At 39.2% G+C, this 19164-nt stretch overlaps 1 protein-coding gene across 1 annotated transcript in view; it reads left to right on the top strand.

The window, feature by feature from the left end:
• LOC119824400 (vomeronasal type-2 receptor 26-like) overlaps positions 1 to 18884 on the top strand; it is a 50409-nt gene extending 31525 nt beyond the window's left edge. Inside the window, 1 exon segment of the mRNA XM_038344519.2 lies at positions 17971 to 18884. Coding sequence (XP_038200447.2) covers positions 17971 to 18884 — 914 coding nt within the window.
• Positions 18885 to 19164: the final 280 nt, after the last annotated feature.

Raw genomic sequence — 19164 nt, forward strand, 5'->3', positions numbered from 1 at the left:
CTCATTGTTTATCCCGGTACAAGACATAATCAGGAATAGGCTTTGCCCTATGTATATAACACACATCCAATCCCAAACAGGTCTGCCAGGTCCTCTAGCACAAGGTAATGCAGATATTAATCAATTATTGATTGGTAGTGTGCTGCAGGCCTCTGAATTTCATAAAAAACATCACGTCAATAGCAAAGGCTTGAAGAAAGAGTTTTCTATTACATGGCAACAAGCTAAGGAGATTGTAAAGAAATGCTCTACTTTCTCTTTCTATAACCAAACACCACTGCCTGCAGGGACTAATCCAAAGGGCACTCAAAGGAATGAAATCTGGCAGATGGATGTGTTTCACTTTATGGAATTTGGTAAATTAAAATATGTACACCACACCATAGACACATATTCAGGTTTTCAATGGGCTACTGCCCTGAGCTCAGAAAAGGCTGATTCAGTAATCACACATTTATTGGAAGTATGGCCATCATGGGAATACCTGCACAAATAAAGACAGACAATGGTCCAGCATATGTATCTAAGAAAATGAAACGCTTTTTTGATTATTATAATATAAAGCATATTACAGGTATACCAAATAATCCTACAGGTCAGGCAGTTATAGAAAGATCAAATAATACTATAAAGGATATGCTGAACAAACAGAAAGGGACAGAAAATACCCCCAGAAATAGATTGCATAATGCTTTATTAACCTTGAATTTTCTTAATGCTAATGAGAAAGGAACAATAGCGGCAGAAAGAAATTGGATAATGGAAAAGTCTGCTGAACTAAATCAACCGATTTATTTCAAAGATGTGCTGACCTCTCAATGGAAGCCAGGAGATGTGTGACGTTGGGGAAGGGGTTTTGGTCTTGTTTCCACAGGAGAAGAAAAATTGGGGATACCATCCAAATTAATAAAGGTTCGATTTGAAGAGGAGAAACCTCTTGGAAAGGTGAAATGACAGCTCATCCACAATGATGATATTCATACAGGTGATAAGAAAAACATATAGAATGGGGGCAGGGTTCTGTTCTTATCTCCACAGGTAAACATTCATCTTTGAAAAATTCAAGGGACCCTGGATGTTTGAATACTGACAGATGGAAAAATAACTGTCCAATAGGGATTATCAAGAAAACTGAATAAGTTCCATAAGTAAAATATACTAAATCATATTTCTAAATTTATAGAGCTGGTTTTGGAGTTGGACTCTGGCTCAGTCCCCTCCTAATTCCAAGCCTGTTGTTAAGAGAAAAACCCAGAGTTTCTGGAGTTTCTGTCTCATGTCAAGAGCCATGATATGGGACAGAAAGAAATATGAGTTTAGAAAACATCTTTGCTTTTCTTCATATCTCTCATACTTTTCACTGAATATATCTATCATGCCTTTTGAATATATGTATGTCTGTATATGTCTATATGATTAATGTTTACGTTTTCCACAATGAACAATGAGTTTTTCCTGCAGTGACATTTGAAGATTCCAGGGAGAAGATGGGGCCCCATAACAACAACTCCACCTGGTTGATATGACGTCATGATACTGATAGGGCTACTACAAGACCTGTTTTGGGTACCAGCTGCACAAGACAGTTCCAACTTGGTTAGCTGAAATGGTGCACATCTTGTAAAATATTCTGGCCAGACCTGCACAAAATACTCAGAGACTATTCGCAATTTTAAAAGACATTGATCTTGAAATTTAACTATCATTTTACTTTCACAGGATCCCCCAGAAAGAACATCACCCCCATGACAGCTGGAAGTAATGCTAGAGGACGACGTCCCCTCTCCCAGTAAAGTTTGTCTTGGGTTTAGGGACATCATTTAAGGGTTGATTATAATTAGTATACAGTTGAAGGTTGGGGGGTTAGGGGAGGAATTTTATAAGCTCAGGGATCTTTTTGGAAAAAAAGAGGGATAATTGGATGATGGGATAGTAGATTTGTAATTGTGAGTTCCTGTTTTTAGACAAATATATTGGTATCGATTCTTGTATATTGATACAAAGTTAAATTATATTGACTATTGTATGCATGCATGTTTCTAACTCTGTTTAAAATATTTTTATGTATTGATATGTATATATTGTATATATTTACCATATTGCAGTGTACATTTCTATCTCTGATTAAGATATTTATATATTGTTTATGTATTGATATATATTTACCATATTGTATTGTATATTTGTACATTGTTTATATTTGGAGGTCATGTTGTCCTCATTATTGCACAGTTGTTTATAGTCTTAGTCTTTAAGTTAGATAGGTATTGAGAATTATATAGATCAATAGTCATCTAAGTTTGTCATATTATAATTAGACTATATCAGGTTCTTTAGATACATAGAGATTATATTCAGTATAGATAGATAATCTTCACCTCTTCAAAGAGCTGTAGAAAATGGCCTTTAATACTAACTCATTTTCATGGTAGTGAGACACAATTGCTCCTGGAACACTGATCTATTCCCAAAGAATGTTGAGCACCAAAGACACTCCACCTGGAGCCTTTCTTCTTGGCAGAACTGGCCTTTGGGCAAAAAAATGCCCATACCTCAACCACTGACAGAGATACAGAGTATCTATAAATGGATAAAACAGGACTGTCATATCCTGCCAAGACAGGGTAAGATAGTTTTGAAAAGTTTCTTGCCTTTGAAAATGGTATGTCAGTTATGTTAGGCCTTAGCCAAAGTTGGTTGCTTCAATGCTTCAAACGTGACTTTGGGTGATTGCCCAGGTAGCTAGTTGTCTCTGTGATTTGTTGCATGTTTTGGAAGTTGTTTAATTACACTTCCTAATTACTCAGGTAACATTATTTCCCTTCTCAGATCTTCGATGGGGTTGAAGACTATATAAATGTAGTTACTTTCCTCTCATGACTTGGCCAAGTTATTTATTATAAAAGACTTAAGCTAGTTGGAATAGGATATTTGTACTTATTGTCTATAATTTCATAGTAGGTTTAGAAATCTCTTACTTAAACAAAAGGGGGTGGTGTTGCGGGAGCTCCTTCCGCTCCTTCAGCCAGTAGCTGCTGAGATACCAGCCCATTGGGGAAATGGTCTCTCTCTCTTTAAAAATACGGCCACTTCCCTCCACTCGCTCTCTGGCTTCCAGCTCTGCTTCCAGCGACTAGACTCCCTTCCTGATTGCACAGAGGGCTGTTGTCTGGGACGATGATCTTTAAGTTTTTCCCTTTTAAATAAATAACCATTCTATTAATCCTAATTCCAAACTGGTGTGGGATTGTTTGTGACTTATGCCTTCAGTTTTATTTTTCAGTTTGTTTATATGGTGGATTACATTGACAGATTTTTGTATGTTGAACCATCCCTGCATCTCTGGGGTGAAACAGACTGAATCATGGTGGATAATGGTTCTGATGTGTTCTTGGATTCATTTAGCCAGTATTTTATTTAGTATTTTTGTATCAATGTTCATGAATGAGATTTGTCCATAATTATCTTTCTTAGTAATGTCTTTATGTGGTTTGGATAGCAGAGTAATTGTAGTCTCTTAAAAAGAGTTTGGCAATATTCCTTCTGATTCTATTCTGTGGAGCAATTTGAGGAGCATTGATATTATGCTCCTATGTATAACCCCTGCAGCACAGACAATCAGAGCAACATTGAATAAATGGGAACTCCTGAAGCTGAGCAGCTTCTGTAAAGCAATGGACACTGTCACTAAGAAATAAAGGCAGCCTACTGACTGGGAAAAGATCTTCACCAACGCCACAACAGACAAAGGTCTGATCTACAAAATATATAAGGAACTCAAGAGACTAGACTTTAAAATGCTAATTAACCCAATTAAAAAATGGGGCACCTGAACTCGAACAGAGAATTCTCAACAGAAGAAGTTGAAATGGCCAAAAGACACTTAAGGTCATGCTCAACCTCCTTAGCTATCAGGGAAATGCAAATCAAAACAACTTTGAGATACCTTCTTACACCTATCAGATTGGCTAAAATCAAAAACACCAATGATAGCCTTTGCTGGAGAGGTTGTGGGGTAAGGCATACACTCATCCATTGCTGGTGGGAATGCACACTTGTGCAACCACTTTGGAAAGCAGTGTGGCGGCTTCTCAGGAAATTCGTGATCAACCTACCCCCAGGACCCAGCAATTCCACTCTTGGGAATTTACCCAAGAGATTGCCCAATCATACTACAAAAGCATTTGTTCAAACTATGTTCACAGGAGCATTGTTTGTAACAGCAGAACCTGGAAACAACCTAGATGCCCTTCAGCGGAAGAATGGATGAAGAAACTGTGAATATATACATATTAGAATACTACTCAGCGATAAAAAACAATGACATCTTGAATTTTGCATGCAAATGGATGAAAATAGAAAACACTATTCTGAGTGAGGTAACCCAGACCCAAAAAGATGAACACGGGATGTACTCACTCATAATCAGTTTCTAATCATAAAAAAAGGACATCGAGCCTATAATTCGTGATCCTAGAGAAGATAATAAGAAGGTGAACCCAAAGAAAAATATATAGTTATCCTCCTGGATATTGGAAGTAGAAAAGATTGCTGGGCAAAAATTGGGAACTTGGGGGTGGGGTGGGATGGGGGCAAGGAGAGATGGGGAGAGAAAAGTGTGAAGGGGAGGATGGGGAGAGTTTGGGGGAATGGGATGGTTGGGATATAGAAAGGGTGGATATGGGAGCAGGGAAGCATATATCTTAATTAAGGGAGCCATTTTAGGGTTGGCAAGAGACTTGACTCTAGAGGGGTTCCCAGGTATCCAGGGAGATGCCCCCAGCTAGTTCCTTGGGCAGCTGAGGAGACGGAGCTGGAAAAGGCCAGCTCCTATAGCCATATTGAAGAATATCTTCCATATCACCATAGAACCTTCATCTGGCAATGGATGGAGATAGAGACAGAGCCCCACATGGGAGCACCGGACTGAGCTTCCAAGGTCCTGATGAGGAGCAGAAGGAGGGAGAACATGAGCAAGAAAGTCAGGACCGTGAGGGGTGCGTTCACCCACTGAGACGGTGGGACAGAACTAATGGGAGATCACCAAGACCAGTTGGAATGGGACTGATGGAGCATGCGATCAAACCAGACTCTGAATGTGGCTGACGGTGGAGGCTGACTGAGAAGCCAAGGACAATGGCGATGGGCTTTGATTCTACTGCATGGACAGGCTCTGTGTGAGCCTTGTCAGTTTGGATGTTCTACTTCCTCGACCTGGGGGGAGTTGGGAGGACCTTGGACTTAACATAGTGTAGGGAACCCTGATGGCTCTTTGGCCTGGAGAGGGAGGGGAGTGGGGGGTATGGGTGGAAGAGAGGGGAGGGAAGGGGAGGAGGAGAGGAGATAGAAATTTTAATAAAAAATGAGAAAAAAAAGAAAAAAGAGAGTTTGGCAATGTTCCTTCTGATTCTATTGTGTGGAACAATTTGAGGAGCATTGATATTATTTCTTCTTTGAAAATCTTGTAGAATTCTGAGCTGAAACCATCTGGTCCTGGACTTTTTTAATTTTTAATTTTAATTTATTAGGGCTAGGTATGTTCCTTGTATTCACCTTCTTTATAAGGAGGGGGTGTTAGATTTTGTCAAAGGCTTTTTTAAACATCTAATTGTAGTGTGGAGCTGTGGGCCGGCTTTCTGCCACCCTATGCCCCAAAATAACAACACACAAATTATATTCCTTTAAACACTGCCTGGCACCTTAGTTTCAGCCTCTTACTCACATCTTGATTAACCCATATCTAATAATCTGTATAGCACCACGAGTGGTGTCTTACCGGGAAAGATTCAGCATGTCTGACCTGGTGTCTGGCTTCATCGCATTTCTCTCCCTGAGGAGAGGCATGGCAGTCTGTCCCAGAGAGGAGAGGCGGGGCAATTGTCTGAGCCATCTACCTCACTTCCTTTTTCCTGTTCTGTCTACTCCACCTATCTAATTCTTGCCCTATCAAAAAGCCAAGGCAGTTTGCTTATTAGCCAATGAGAATCCTCCATCATTTCCCCTTTTTCTGTTTAAACAAAAAAGAAAGGCTTTAACTTTAAATAGTAGAATTACATATAACAAAACAGTTATCAAGTAAGAATTACAGTTACAATATTTATATCTACTTTATCTTTTATCATAACTAAAGAAAACTATAACTATCTATCTAACTATCTATCTATTCTTCAACTCCATCAAAGAATCCAGAAGGATATAATATTACCTAAGTAAATAAGAAATAAGCAACTTACAAAACTCTAGAAATGAACAGAGACATCCTCGCTGCCTGGACAGTCACCCAAAGTTCTTTTGTACTATTGGGGCATCCATCTTCGGCCTACAGACCCATAGTATCCAGCAGACATTTCCATGAAGCAGGAAATTCCAAAGGCAGTTCAGTCACTATCTGATGTGTTCTACAGAACGTCTCGCAGACTTTCATGAATCAGGAACCCCGAAAGATTATCTCACCTTTAGGCAAGTTCAGCAGTCCTCTTTCTGTGGGTTCTTTGTGTCCAGTTTATGCCAACAGTCCAGGCAAGAGCAGTTTCTTCCCCAAATGGCTATCAAACTCCATAAGGAGCCTCTTCGATGCCCATCTTCCTCTTGAAGTAGATTGGCGCTGCCAGGAGCTGACGTGTCTCATTGTCATGAAAAGCCTTAAGTTATTAAAACATTTAAGTGGAATATTCTGTAGTCTTTGAAAGATATTAGGAATGCTTATCTAACTGAAATATATCTCTATATATCTAGAAAATCTAGTAACATGACTACAAGCTTAACTAATATCAATAATTATCCATTAACAACCTATATTTTCTAATTAAACATTACATTTTTAAGTGAACTATTCAATCACAATACCTTAATCAAGATCAGAAATATATATACATATAACAAAATTGACCTTAAAATCCATACCAATGCAAATTATTCATATCTATATCATATCCCCCTTTAAATGTAAAAGAACATTTATAAACAATATCTGGGAATATGGGCATAGTTATTTCTCTCCAAACTGCTTCCTGCTGAATGGGGACACTGTTAATCCGATCTTTCATGGTGTAACCTGTGTGCCAGGTTCATCTCAGTCATCAGTTGGGTGGAGTAATTTTCTGAAGGTATTCACAGCAACCTTTCAGGAGGGCGTGGTCTATCATACTATATTGGGATAGAAGCAATCCAACGGGTCTCATTTTCTGTAAAAATAAAAGAAAAATCTCTTTTCCAAAGTATCATATGCTTAGATCCAAATTCTGAAGTCAAGGTATTTTCAAGATATCTTTCTTGGATTAGTTCAGCAGCATTTATAAACAAATATCTTTTAGCAGCTGTTGCTCCTTCCTCGGTATTTAAACAATTCAAAGAGAGCATAATAGCATACAGTATCAAGATTCTCTGTGTATTTTCCATCTTTGTACAGCTTTCTTTTAACCTCTATTTTGTTTATTTTTACTTTTATTTTTTTATTTTTTGACAAGTTCTCTGTATATCTTTGACCTGGAATAACTCTGCAGACCAGGCTCTCCTTGAACTCTCAGAGATCCACTTGCCTTTGCTTCCCAAGTGCTGGGATTAAAGGTGTATGCTACCACACCTTGAACTCACAGAGATCTGTCTGTCTCTGCCTCCCAGGCATTGGGATTAAAGGTGTGTGCTGCCACACCTTGAAGTCACAGAGGTCAATCTACCTCTGCCTCCCAAGTGTTGGGATTAAAGGTGCGTACCACCACAACAAACTACTTCCTTTTTTATTTTTAAGAACTTTAACCTTTAGCCTGCATATATTTTTAACACATAGTAAACCATTTTGACGTTTTCTTCTACTTTGAATCTTTTACTGTATATCTCTCTTTTTCTGACTACATGAGTCTTTAATTTACCAAACAATATCGGTAGGACTAAAGCCGTGACTTTGGCAGCTAGATCCAGCCTATTCCTTAGCTTTCTAGAGCATGAGACTCTTAATCTCAGGGTCGTGGGTTCGAGCTCCATGTTGGGCGCCATTCTGTAGTGTGGAGCTGTGGGCCAGCTTTCCGCCACACTATGCCCCAAAATAACAACACACAAATTATATTCTTTTAAACACTGCCTGGCACCTTAGTTTCAGCCTCTTACTCACATCTTGATTAACCCATATCTAATAATCTGTGTAGCACCATGAGTGGTGTCTTACCGGGAAAGATTCAGCATGTCTGACCTGGTGGCTGGCTTCATCACATCTCTCTCCCTGAGGAGAGGCATGGCAGTCTGTCCCAGAGAGGAGAGGTGGGACAATTGTCTGAGCCATCTACCTCACTTCCTTTTTCCTGTTCTGTCTACTCCACCTATCTAAATCTTGCCCAATCAAAAAGCCAAGGCAGTTTGTTTATTAGCCAATGAAAATCCTCCATCATCTAATGAAATGATTGTGTGGGTTTTTTCTTTCAGTTTGATTATATGGTGGATTACATTGACATATTTTTGTATATTGAACCATCCCTGCATCTATGGGATAATGCCTACTTGATCATAGTGTATTTTTTATATTCTTTGATTCTGTTTGCCAGTATCTTTTTGAGTATTTTTGCATAAATGTTCATGAGGGAGATTGGTCTGTAATTCTCTTTCTTTATTGCATATTTGTTTGGTTTGGTTATCAGGACAACTATGGTCTCATAAAAAGAATTTGGCAATATTCCTTCTATTTCTATTGTGTGCAACAATTTGTGGAGTATTGATATTAGCTCTTCTTTGAATTTCTAATAGAATTTTGTACTCAAAACATCTAGTCCTGGCCTTTTTTAGTTGGGAGACTTTTAATGATTTATATTTTCTTAGGGATTATATGTCTATTTAAATTGTTTATCTGGTCTTGATTTCATTTTTGTATGTGGTGTCTATCAAGGAAGTTGTTCCTTTCTTTTGGGTTTTCTAATTTTGTGGAGTATAGGTTTTTTTGAAGTATGACTTAATGATTTTCTGGATTTCTTCAGTATCTGTGTTATATCCCCCTTTTCATTTCTGATTTTGTTAATTTGAGTATGCTCTCTCTGCCTTTTGATAATTTTGGATAAGGGTTTGTCTATCTTGCTCATTTTCTCAAAGAACCAACTCTTTGTTTCAATGATTTTATGTGTTGTTCTCCTTGTTTCTATTTTATTGATTTCAGCATTCAGTTTGGTTATTTTCCTGTGGTCCACTACTCCTGGATGAGTTTAATACATTTTGTTCTAGAGCTTTAATGTGTGCTGTTAAGTTACTTCTGTGAGATGTCTCCAAAGTCTTTATGTAGGCACTTAGTGCTATGAACTTTCCTCTTAGCACTGCTTTCATAATGTCCCATAAATTTGGGTATGTTGTGGATCCATTTTCATTGAATTCTAGGAAGTCTTTGATTTCTTTATTTATTTATTCTTGACCCAGTGGTGGTTCCATTGAGAGCTGTTTCATTTCTATAAGTTTATAGGTTTTCTGTAGTTCATGTTGTTATTGAACTCTGACTTTAACTCATGATGATCTGATAACAAGGTGTTATTCCAATTTTTTATATCTTCTGAGTTTTTCCTGATACCTGAGTATGTGCTCAGTTTTAGAGAAGGTTCCATGTTGTGCTGAGAAGGCATATTCTTTTGGGTTTGTGTGAAATATTTGCTAGATGTCTGTTGAATCCATTTGAGTCATGACATCCGTTAATTCTCTTATTTCCCTGTTAAGCTTCTGTCTGTCAGACCTGTCCATTTGTAGGAGTGGGTTGTTGAAATGTACTCCTATTAGTGTATGGGGTTTGATGTGTGATTTAAGCTTTAGAAGTATTTCTTTTACAAAAATGTGGGTGCCCTTGTATTGGGGGCATAGATAGTCAGAATTAAGACTTCTTCTTGATGGATTTATCCTGTGATGAGTATGAAGTATCCTTCTCCATCTCTTTTGATTAATTTTAGTTGGTAGTCTATTTTGTTAGATATTAAGGTAACTATCATTTGATGGTTGTTCCTGTATGATGACTGGATAAATTAAGATTTTTTTTGTATAACCTTAAATTAAATTAAAGAGGTCATTCCTCTTTAATTTCATAATGTAATGGTGAGATTGGTTCGTCTTTAAACTTCTCTGTCTGTGTTTGAATATTTTTATTATCTGTATTAGTAAGCTTTTCCAGGGCAGTAACTTATCTGTGAAACTATTATTATTTCATTTAGTAATTATTTTTAAGGCTTGCATATTATCAGTAGTAACCTAGGCTTTTATCTTGTAAGGCTTGTATCTTATAAATAGTAAATTTTTATAAAGTTTCTGTTATCAGTCAACTTTTCATTATCTTCATCAGTAAACATTACTAAAGTTTGTATTTTATCAAACTTCACCTACATTATCAGTTAAGTTTATTGCCTTCTTTATTAATTAATTAATTGTAAGTCTTGCATGTAATGAGTAGTAACCTTGTCTAAGGCTTATATATCATGAATGGTAAGTTTGTCTAAGGTATATGTATCTTACCAATCAACTTCTCATATTTGGCAAAGTTATCAAACCATATTTTGAGAATAAAATATGAATTGTCAAACTGATGATAACTATGACCAAAAGTATATCAATCTCAGCTATTATGTTTATTTTCTCATTTATGTTTTTATTTGCATCCAGCTCATAGTAGCAGTAAACAGGGTTCTAATTCCCTGCAATGTGATATTTCCTGTTTTTAACATTGGAAAGATTTTAAGATTGTCCTTGCCCCTTATTCTTTCTTCCTATTGTTAGTTTGTTTGTTTTTGTTTAATAGCCTAGTTTACCATTTAAAAGTTTCCAAGTATCTTACCAACTCTGACGCCAATCCTCAGTGGATTGGTTTATGCACAGGTATTCAAATGTAGGGAAGATGTTTGAACAAATAAAGGTGGTGCTTGTAAGACTTGATTTTATGAAGGTATTCATATGTAGTGATGATGTTTGACCAGCAGGTGGTGAAGGCAAGGCACGAGATCCCGGTGCAGAAGCAGCACTCTTACTCAACACTCTAGAAGGGATTTCACTCCAGCCAGGACCCAGGTGACCCTGGTGGGGACGTTCAGCCAAGCAGCTTAGCTAGCCTCCACCCTGCTGCCTGTAAGTGTCAGGCAGAATAGAGTAAGAGGTGCCGCTATGTTACACATGCCTTGCGTTTCCTACCCATAACCAGTGAATTGATAACAGCAGCCGCAAAGTTCCAAGGTCCCAACAGGGTCTCAAGGCAAGCGGTCTCAAGATGAGCCAAGCTGCCTAAATTGACAGCCCAAAGAGGGCTTTGGAAAACCCCAAATGTAGGAAAGCATCTCAGAAGGGGGATGGGGAAAAAATGAAATGTGAGCCTGGGAACCCCTTTGCAGGTGGCAGTTGGCATGTCAGAACCATGTACCATCATGTGGTCTAACAATGCCCAACAATGAGAATCAGATGTAAGAGATTTCTTTTACCGTTTATGAAAAATAAAACCCACACATAAATATTAGAACCAAAAAAAAGCTGAGGTGAATCATAAGCAACTATTAAAGTAGCGGCCACCACTGGTTTTCTGGCTCAAAAAGTCCCACCCCCAAGCTTTTGGCCACGCCTCTTCCCTCTAGCTCTCTAACTCTTTCTCTCCTCCTGGGTCCTCCAAGGCACCACTTTCATTGTATCCGATAAGTTTGTGTATGATGTGCATTCATTTTCATTGAATTCTAGCAGATCTCTAATTTCTTCCTTTGTTTTTTCTTTGATCTAATGGTCATTCAGTAGACTTGTTCAGTTTTCATGAGTTTGTAGAGTTTCTGTTGTTCCTGTTGATTTTGAAAACCAACTTTAACCCACAGTGGTCTAATAGGACACAGGGGATTATTTCTACATTCCTATATCTGTGGAGACTTTCTTTGTTACTGAGAATATATTTTTAAATGATTTATTCATTTTTATTTTATGTGCATTAGTGTTTTGCTTGCATGTATGTCTATTTGAGAGTGTAGGATTCCCTGCAACTGGAGTTACAGACAGTTATGAGCTGCCGTGTGGTATGGAAGGAGATTATCAGCTGTAGGAGTTCTTTGGTGGAGTTTTGGGGTCGCTTATGTACACTATCATATCATCTGCAAATAATGAAAGTTTAACTTCTTCCTTTCCAATTCGAATCCCCTTGATCCCCTTATGTTGTCTTATTGCTATTGCTAGAACTTCAAGCACTATATTGAAGACATAAGTAGAGAGTGGACAGCCTTGTCATGTTTCTGAATTTAGTGGGATGGCCTTGAGTTTCTCTCCATTTAATTTGATGTTAGCTGTCTGCTTGCTGTAAATAGCCTTTATTATATTTAGGAATGACCCTTGTATCCCTAATCTCTCCAAGACCTTTATCATAAAGGAATGTTGAATTTTGTCAAATGCTTTTTCAGCATCTAATGAGATGATCATATGGTTTTTTTCTTCAGTGTATTTATATAATGGATTAAATGATAGATTATCATATGTTGAACCAGCCCTGCATCTCTGGGATGAAACCTACTTGATCGTAGTGGATAATTTTTCTAATGTGTTCTTGGATTTGGTTTGCCAGTATTTTATTGAGAATTTTTGCGTCAATGTTCATGAGTGAGATTGGCCTGTAATTCTCTTTCTTGGTTGAGTCTTTGAGCAGTTTAGGTATCAGGGTAACTGTAGCTTCATAAAAGGAATTTGGCAATGACTCTTCTGTTTCTATATTATGAAATACCTTAAGGAATATAGGTATTAGGTCTTCTTCGAAGTTCTGGTAGAATTCTGCATTGAAACCATCTGGTCCTGGCCTTTTTTGGTAGGGAAGTTTTTGATCACAGTTTCTAATTCTTTGCAACTAACAGGACTATTTAGAATGTTCACCTGGTCCTTGTTTAACTTTGGTATATGGTACTTATCTAAAAAATGTCCATTTCTTTTACATTTTCCAATTTTGTGGCATACAGGCTTTTGTAGTAAGATCTAATGATTCTCTGAATTTCCTCTGTGTCTGTGGTTATGTCCCCCTTTTCATTTCTAATCTCATTAATTTGTGTGTTCTCTCTCTGCCATTTGATTAGTTTGGCTAAGGGTTTGTCAATCTTGTTGATTTTCTCCAAGAACCAGCTTTTTTTTTTTTTGTTTTTGTTTTTTTGTTTGTTTTTCGAGACAGAGTTTCTCTGTGACTTTGGAGCCTGTCCTGGAACTAGCTCTTGTAGACCAGGCTGACTTCAAACACACAGAGATCTGTCTGCCTCTGCCTCCCAAGTGCTGGGATTAAAAACAACCAGCTTTTTGTTTCATTGATTCTTTGGATTGTTTTCTGTGTTTCTATTTTGTTGATATCCGCCCTCAGTTTGATTATTTTCAGTCTTCTACTCCTCCTAAGTGAGTATGCTTCTTTTTTTTCTAGAGCTTTCAGGTGTGCTGTTAAGTCTCCAATGTGTGCTTTCTCCGTTTTCTTTAAGTGGGCACTTAGTGCTATGAACTTTCCTCTTAGCACTGCTTTCATTGTGTCCCATAGGTTTGAGTATGTTGTGTCTTTATTTTCATTAAATTCAAGGAAGACTTTAATTTCTTTCTTTATTCCTTCTTTGACCCAGGTGTGGTTCAGTAGTTGACTGTTCAGTTTCCATGAGTTTGTAGGTTTTCTGGCGGTAGCATTATTGTTGAATTCTAATTTTAATCCATGGTGATCCAATAAGACACAGGTAGTTACTAATATTTTTTTGTAACTGTGGAAGTTTGCTTTGTTACCGAGTATGTGGTCAATTTTCGAAAAGGTTCCATGAGCCGCAAAGAAGAAGGTATATTCTTTCCTTGATGGAGGATTCTCATTGGCTAATAAACACACTGCCTTGGCTTTTTGATAGGGCAGGATTTAGATAGGTGGAGTAGACAGAACAAAAAGAAGGAAGTGAGGGAAGTCAGATAGATGAGTCAGACAATTGCCCCGCCTCTCCTCTCTGGGACAGATGCCATGCCTCTCCTCAGGGAGACAGACGCAATGGAGCCAGCCACCAGGTCAGAAATGCTGAATCTTTCCCAGTAAGACACCACTCGTGATGTTACATAGATTATTAGATATGGGTTAATCAAGATGTGAGTAAGAGGCTGAAACTAATGGGCCAGGCAGTGTTTAAATGAATACAGTTTGTGTGTTGTTCTTCCGGGGCATAAGCTAGCCAGGCAGCCAGGAACTGGGCAGGAATGCAGCCCACCGCTCCCATCACCACTACAGAATGGAGTCCAATATGGATAACTGAATCCACAGAAAGCTTGAGAAAGGTTGGGAAAGAATAAAGCATGTTTTTTGGTAGCAGCAATTTCTCGGGTCTGTTCTGTTTGCTAGAGGCAAATAAACGCTCTCATCTAAGAGGCTTCCTGACTCAGCTTTAGCTGCAAAACTGTGCAGCTCTTTTAAGAGGTCCTGTCACGAAACACTTAAATGGTGTTGATGAAAAGCTGAACGCATGCTTTTCAGTTTTCAGCCATAGCAGGAAAGAAGTTGTGCTGTTTTAAAATGCCAGCTTTCTGGGCTGTCCTGCCAGGGCAAACTCTGACTCTTTCAAGCAGGCGGTCCTGACTATGGAGCTTTTGATTGTTGTTTAACACTGTTGCAGCTTGCTTGCTGGCAGGGACCTTGAAACGCCACAGAGTTGTGGTAATAAAAATGGCTCTAGCAAGTACCTCTACCATGAGGCTGGAAAGCTAAGGAATGGGATGGATCTAGCTGGCAAAGCCACGGCTTGAATCGTACCCATATTGCTCAGTAATTTAAAGGCTCATGTCATCAGAAAAAGAGAGAGATACAGTAAAGAGAGATTCAAAAACAAAGAAGACCTCTAAATAATTTACAGTGTGTTAAAAATATATGCAGACTAAAGGTTAAAGTTCTTAAAAGTAAAAAAGAAAAAGAAAGAGATTAGTTTGGGTGTGGTGGTACACACATTTAATCCCAATAATTGGAAGGCAGAGGTAGACTGACCTCTGTGACTTCAAGGTGTAGCAGGACACACCTTTAATCCCAATGCCTGGGAGGCAGAGACAGACAGATCTCTGTGAGTTCAAGGTGTTATAGCACAAACCTTTAATCCCAGTACTGGGGAGGCAGATGGATCTCTGAGAGTTCAAGGACAGCGTGGTCTGCAGAGTTATTTCAGGACAAAGATATACAGAGAACCTGTCCGGTTGTACTTACTACCCAGTCCCAGCACCCTGATCAGGCTGAGCTGGGGATGTTATGAGTCTGAAGAGGGGGAGGAATAAAGGAGGGTTTTTCTGGATGCAAGCTGGGTGGGGTAGGAAGAGAGAGGCCAGGGAGAACAGCCCCAGCCGGAAGACCAGGAAGTGTCAGGGGTTGAGGAGTTGCTGTGCTCTGTCTCCCAGGCTGCTGCCGAGGGGTCAGGAACTCACTCACCTCCCGGATGTATCGTCTGGAACTAAGATCAGGTGTCCTTGCTGACCAGGGAGTTCGCAGAAAAAGGGCCTACTGTAGGGAGGAGCTGCAGGCTGCATTCCCGCCCAGCTCCCTGCTGCCTGGCTAGCTTTAGTCCCGAAATAACAACACAAACTGTATTCTTTTAAACACTGTCTGGCTCATTAGTTCCAGCCTCTTATTGTCTAATTCTTACATCTTGATTAACCCAATTTTAGTAATCTGTGTAGCACCATGAGGGGTGGCTTACTGGGAAGATTCTAGCCTGCATCCATCACGGAGAGGAGAGAGGAGAGTCATGGCGACTGCTTGAGGCATCTGACTAACTTCCCTACTTCCCAGCATTCTGTTCTGTTTACTTGTCGCGGGCCGTGTGGGCCCCAACATAGATAACTATTTTCCCTAACTAGACTGGTACGGAGTTGCGAGGAGTAATCAGACACAGCTTACATGGTCATCCTTGAAGGGCAAGATCTGATCCTTCATTTATTCTCCAAAGTTTATATATCATCACAACAATTGAGCAGGAAAACACATTAGGCTGTATCCTAGGTAACCAGGTGAATGGCCTTCTGTCATGTATGCATCTACCTGTTTGCGAGTATGCTAGCTGTCACGTAGGCCATGAATTAGCATCTCTATAAGACATCCTCCAAATTAAGAAAGGAAGGAGCACCAAACATCCTGATCAGCTTCAGCTAACACCTCTCCTCAGGTGATCTACATTAGTAACAAAAGAAAGTAGGAGCAGCACATCCAGGCTGTTGTTAGGCTGAGACAGCTTGTCTGCAAAGCTACGTGACCACCTCAGACCGGGCCTATGGCTCTTGTGCCATACCGAAATATGGGCCTACATCTACTCCACCTATCTAAATCCTGCCCTATCAAAAAGTCAAGGCAGTTTCTTTATTAACCAATGAGTATCCTCCATCAGCCTACCTTACTGCAGGCAGGCTATTGAAACAAAGAAACTCCCTCCTGCCCGGTTGCACTCCCTACCCAGTCCCAGCGCCCCGATCGGGCTGAGCTGGAGATGTTATGAACCCGAAGATGGGAGGAAGAAGGGAGGGTTTTTCTGGATGCAAGCTGGGTGGGGTAGGAAGAGAGAGGCAGTAGCCAGGGAGAATAGCCCCAGCTGGAAGACCAGGAAGTATTCTGACTTTTAGTCTCCATAGAGAAGTTGGGTGGACTTCATGTAGGTCTGAATTTATATGTTACTTGTCCTTTTTTCCCTTCTGGCTTTTAATAGACTTTTTTTGTTATGTTCATTTAGCATTTTCATTATGACATGATACAGTGACTTTCTCTTCTAATCTAATCTATTTGGTTGGTGTTCTGTAAGTTTCTTGTACCTTTGTAGTTATATCCTTCTTCAAGTTAGGGAAATTTTCTTCTATAATTTTGCTGAATTATTTTTTAGGTTTTTATGCTGAGATTTTTCTCTTCTATTACTATTATTTTTAGATTTGGTCTTTTTATAGTGTCCTGATTTCCTGGTGTTTTATGTTAAGAATTTGTTGGATTTGACATTTTCTTTGACCAATGAATCTATTTCTTCTATTGTATCTTCAATGCTTGAGATTCTCTCTTCCATCTCATGTATTCTGTGGGTGATACTTGCATCTTTAGTTCCTGTTCATGCACCCATTTTCCATTTTCTGAATTCCCTTACTTTGTGTTTTGTTTATTGCTTCTATTTTGATTTTCATGTCATGGAATTGTTTTTTTTTTTCAACTGTTTCTTTTCCTTATCTTTTCTTGGCATTTTTTATGGATTACTTGATTTGCTCTAGTTTTTTGGTTAGTTTTTTCTTGATTTCTTTAAGGGAATTTTTCATTTTCTCTTTAAGAATATCTATCATCCTCAATAAAACTGCTTGAAGTTCATTTTATTGTGATTTGTCTGTATTGGAATACTCATGTTTGTCGTCATAAGGTAGATGGGCTGTGGTGGTGCCATATTGCCGTGGCTGTTATTGATTTTTACATTGACATTTACGCATCTGGGTTTGGGATGATTAGCGCTAGTTATTGATTTGTGAGTTTGCCTTTCTTGGGTGGGTATTTTATTTTTCATTTCTATTTCCTCTTTGGTTTTCTAGTCTTTGTGCCCTAGGTTACTGGTGGCTGGTGTGACCTCTGGTCTAGTTTGGAGTCTCTGTCCAAGTTTCGAGTTGGCCTTCTGGCAGTTAGTTTCTACTGGGTGCAGCAGGGGGTTTCTGTTCTTTGACCGGATTGGCCTGAACCTGGGCACCTAGGGTTTGAACAAGCTGGTGTGGCTTAATTTTAGAATTATTTAAAGGATTGCTTGACAGTTTTACTTCATCTAAATAATTAGATTACTATTTTACTCTCATTGCCCCAGAAAAAACAGTAATAAACTTGACAGGACATGGCTTGTCATGAGGTAGACACGACAGATAGTAGAAATTGGCTTTTTAAATAGTTATTGTCCTTCTTGGCACAGAGTAAAGCAGAATGTGCCAGGCTACAAACAACAACAGTGGATGGCATTCTTTGTGGCATGAATGTGAAATGAATAAATAATTGTAGAAGCTGACATGTTGGTTCATTTCCTCCCATAGATCAGCAGGAATGTATCCCTTGCCCAGTTCGAGAGTACTCAAACCCTGAGAGAAACATCTGCCTGCCCAAGTCAGTGACATTCCTGTCCTTGGATGACTCTCTGGGCATGGCTCTGGCCTGCACAGCTCTGTGCTTGTCTGTCAGCACAGCTGTAGTTTTGGGGATCTTTCTCAAGCACCAAGACTCACCCATCGTGAAGGCCAATAATCGGACTCTCAGCTTCATCCTGCTCATCTCCCTCCTCCTCTGCTTCCTGTGCTCCTTTCTCTTCATTGGCCATCCAAACACAGCCTCCTGCATATTGCAACAAATTACATTTGCTCTGGTGTTCACTCTGGCTCTTTCCACTGTCTTGACCAAAACTATAACGGTAATTCTGGCCTTTAGAGCCATGACACCAGGAAGAACAATGAGAAGGCTCTTTGTCTCAGGCTTCTATAACTCTGTTATCCCCATCTGTGTCCTGATCCAGCTTATTCTCCTTGGACTCTGGCTGGGAACCTCACCTCCCTATATTGAAGTAGATGTACACTCTGAACATGATCACATCATCATTTTGTGCAACAAGGGCTCTGTCACTGCTTTCTACTATGTGCTGGCATACTTGGGGATCTTGGCCCTAGTGAGCTTCACTGTGGCTTTTCTGGCTAGGAACCTGCCTGATACCTTCAATGAAGCCAAGTTCCTGACATTCAGCATGCTGGTGTTCTGCAGTGTCTGGGTCACCTTCCTCCCTGTCTACCACAGCACCAAGGACAAGACCATGGTGGCTGTGGAGGTCTTCTCCATCTTAGCATCCACTGCAGGGTTGCTTGGGTGCATATTTTTCCCAAAGTGCTACATAATACTCCTAAAGCCTGATAAGAACTCTTTGAAATGTTTTAAGAATAAAACACAATCTAGGAAAAACTGATCATTTTGATGCATTAACTAAGTCTCTCTCATAAAATCTTAGTATAGTCAGGTGAAACTATGACCTACTTCTCAGTGTATTTTTCTGAAATGTTGTTTTAACAAAAATGAAAGAGTCCCTCGCTGTTTCTCACATATAGACAATCTATTTCAGAATAGATGCTACTACTGAAAATGCATGTTAGTAAGTCATGCATGTCAGTTATTAATTTGTAGCCATTATAAATATTCAATATGCATTATATGATAATAACTTAGACAAATAACACATTAACTACATG

The sequence above is a fragment of the Arvicola amphibius genome, chromosome 10, assembly GCF_903992535.2.
Source record: "Arvicola amphibius chromosome 10, mArvAmp1.2, whole genome shotgun sequence".
In the NCBI taxonomy this organism is placed as follows: domain Eukaryota; kingdom Metazoa; phylum Chordata; class Mammalia; order Rodentia; family Cricetidae; genus Arvicola; species Arvicola amphibius.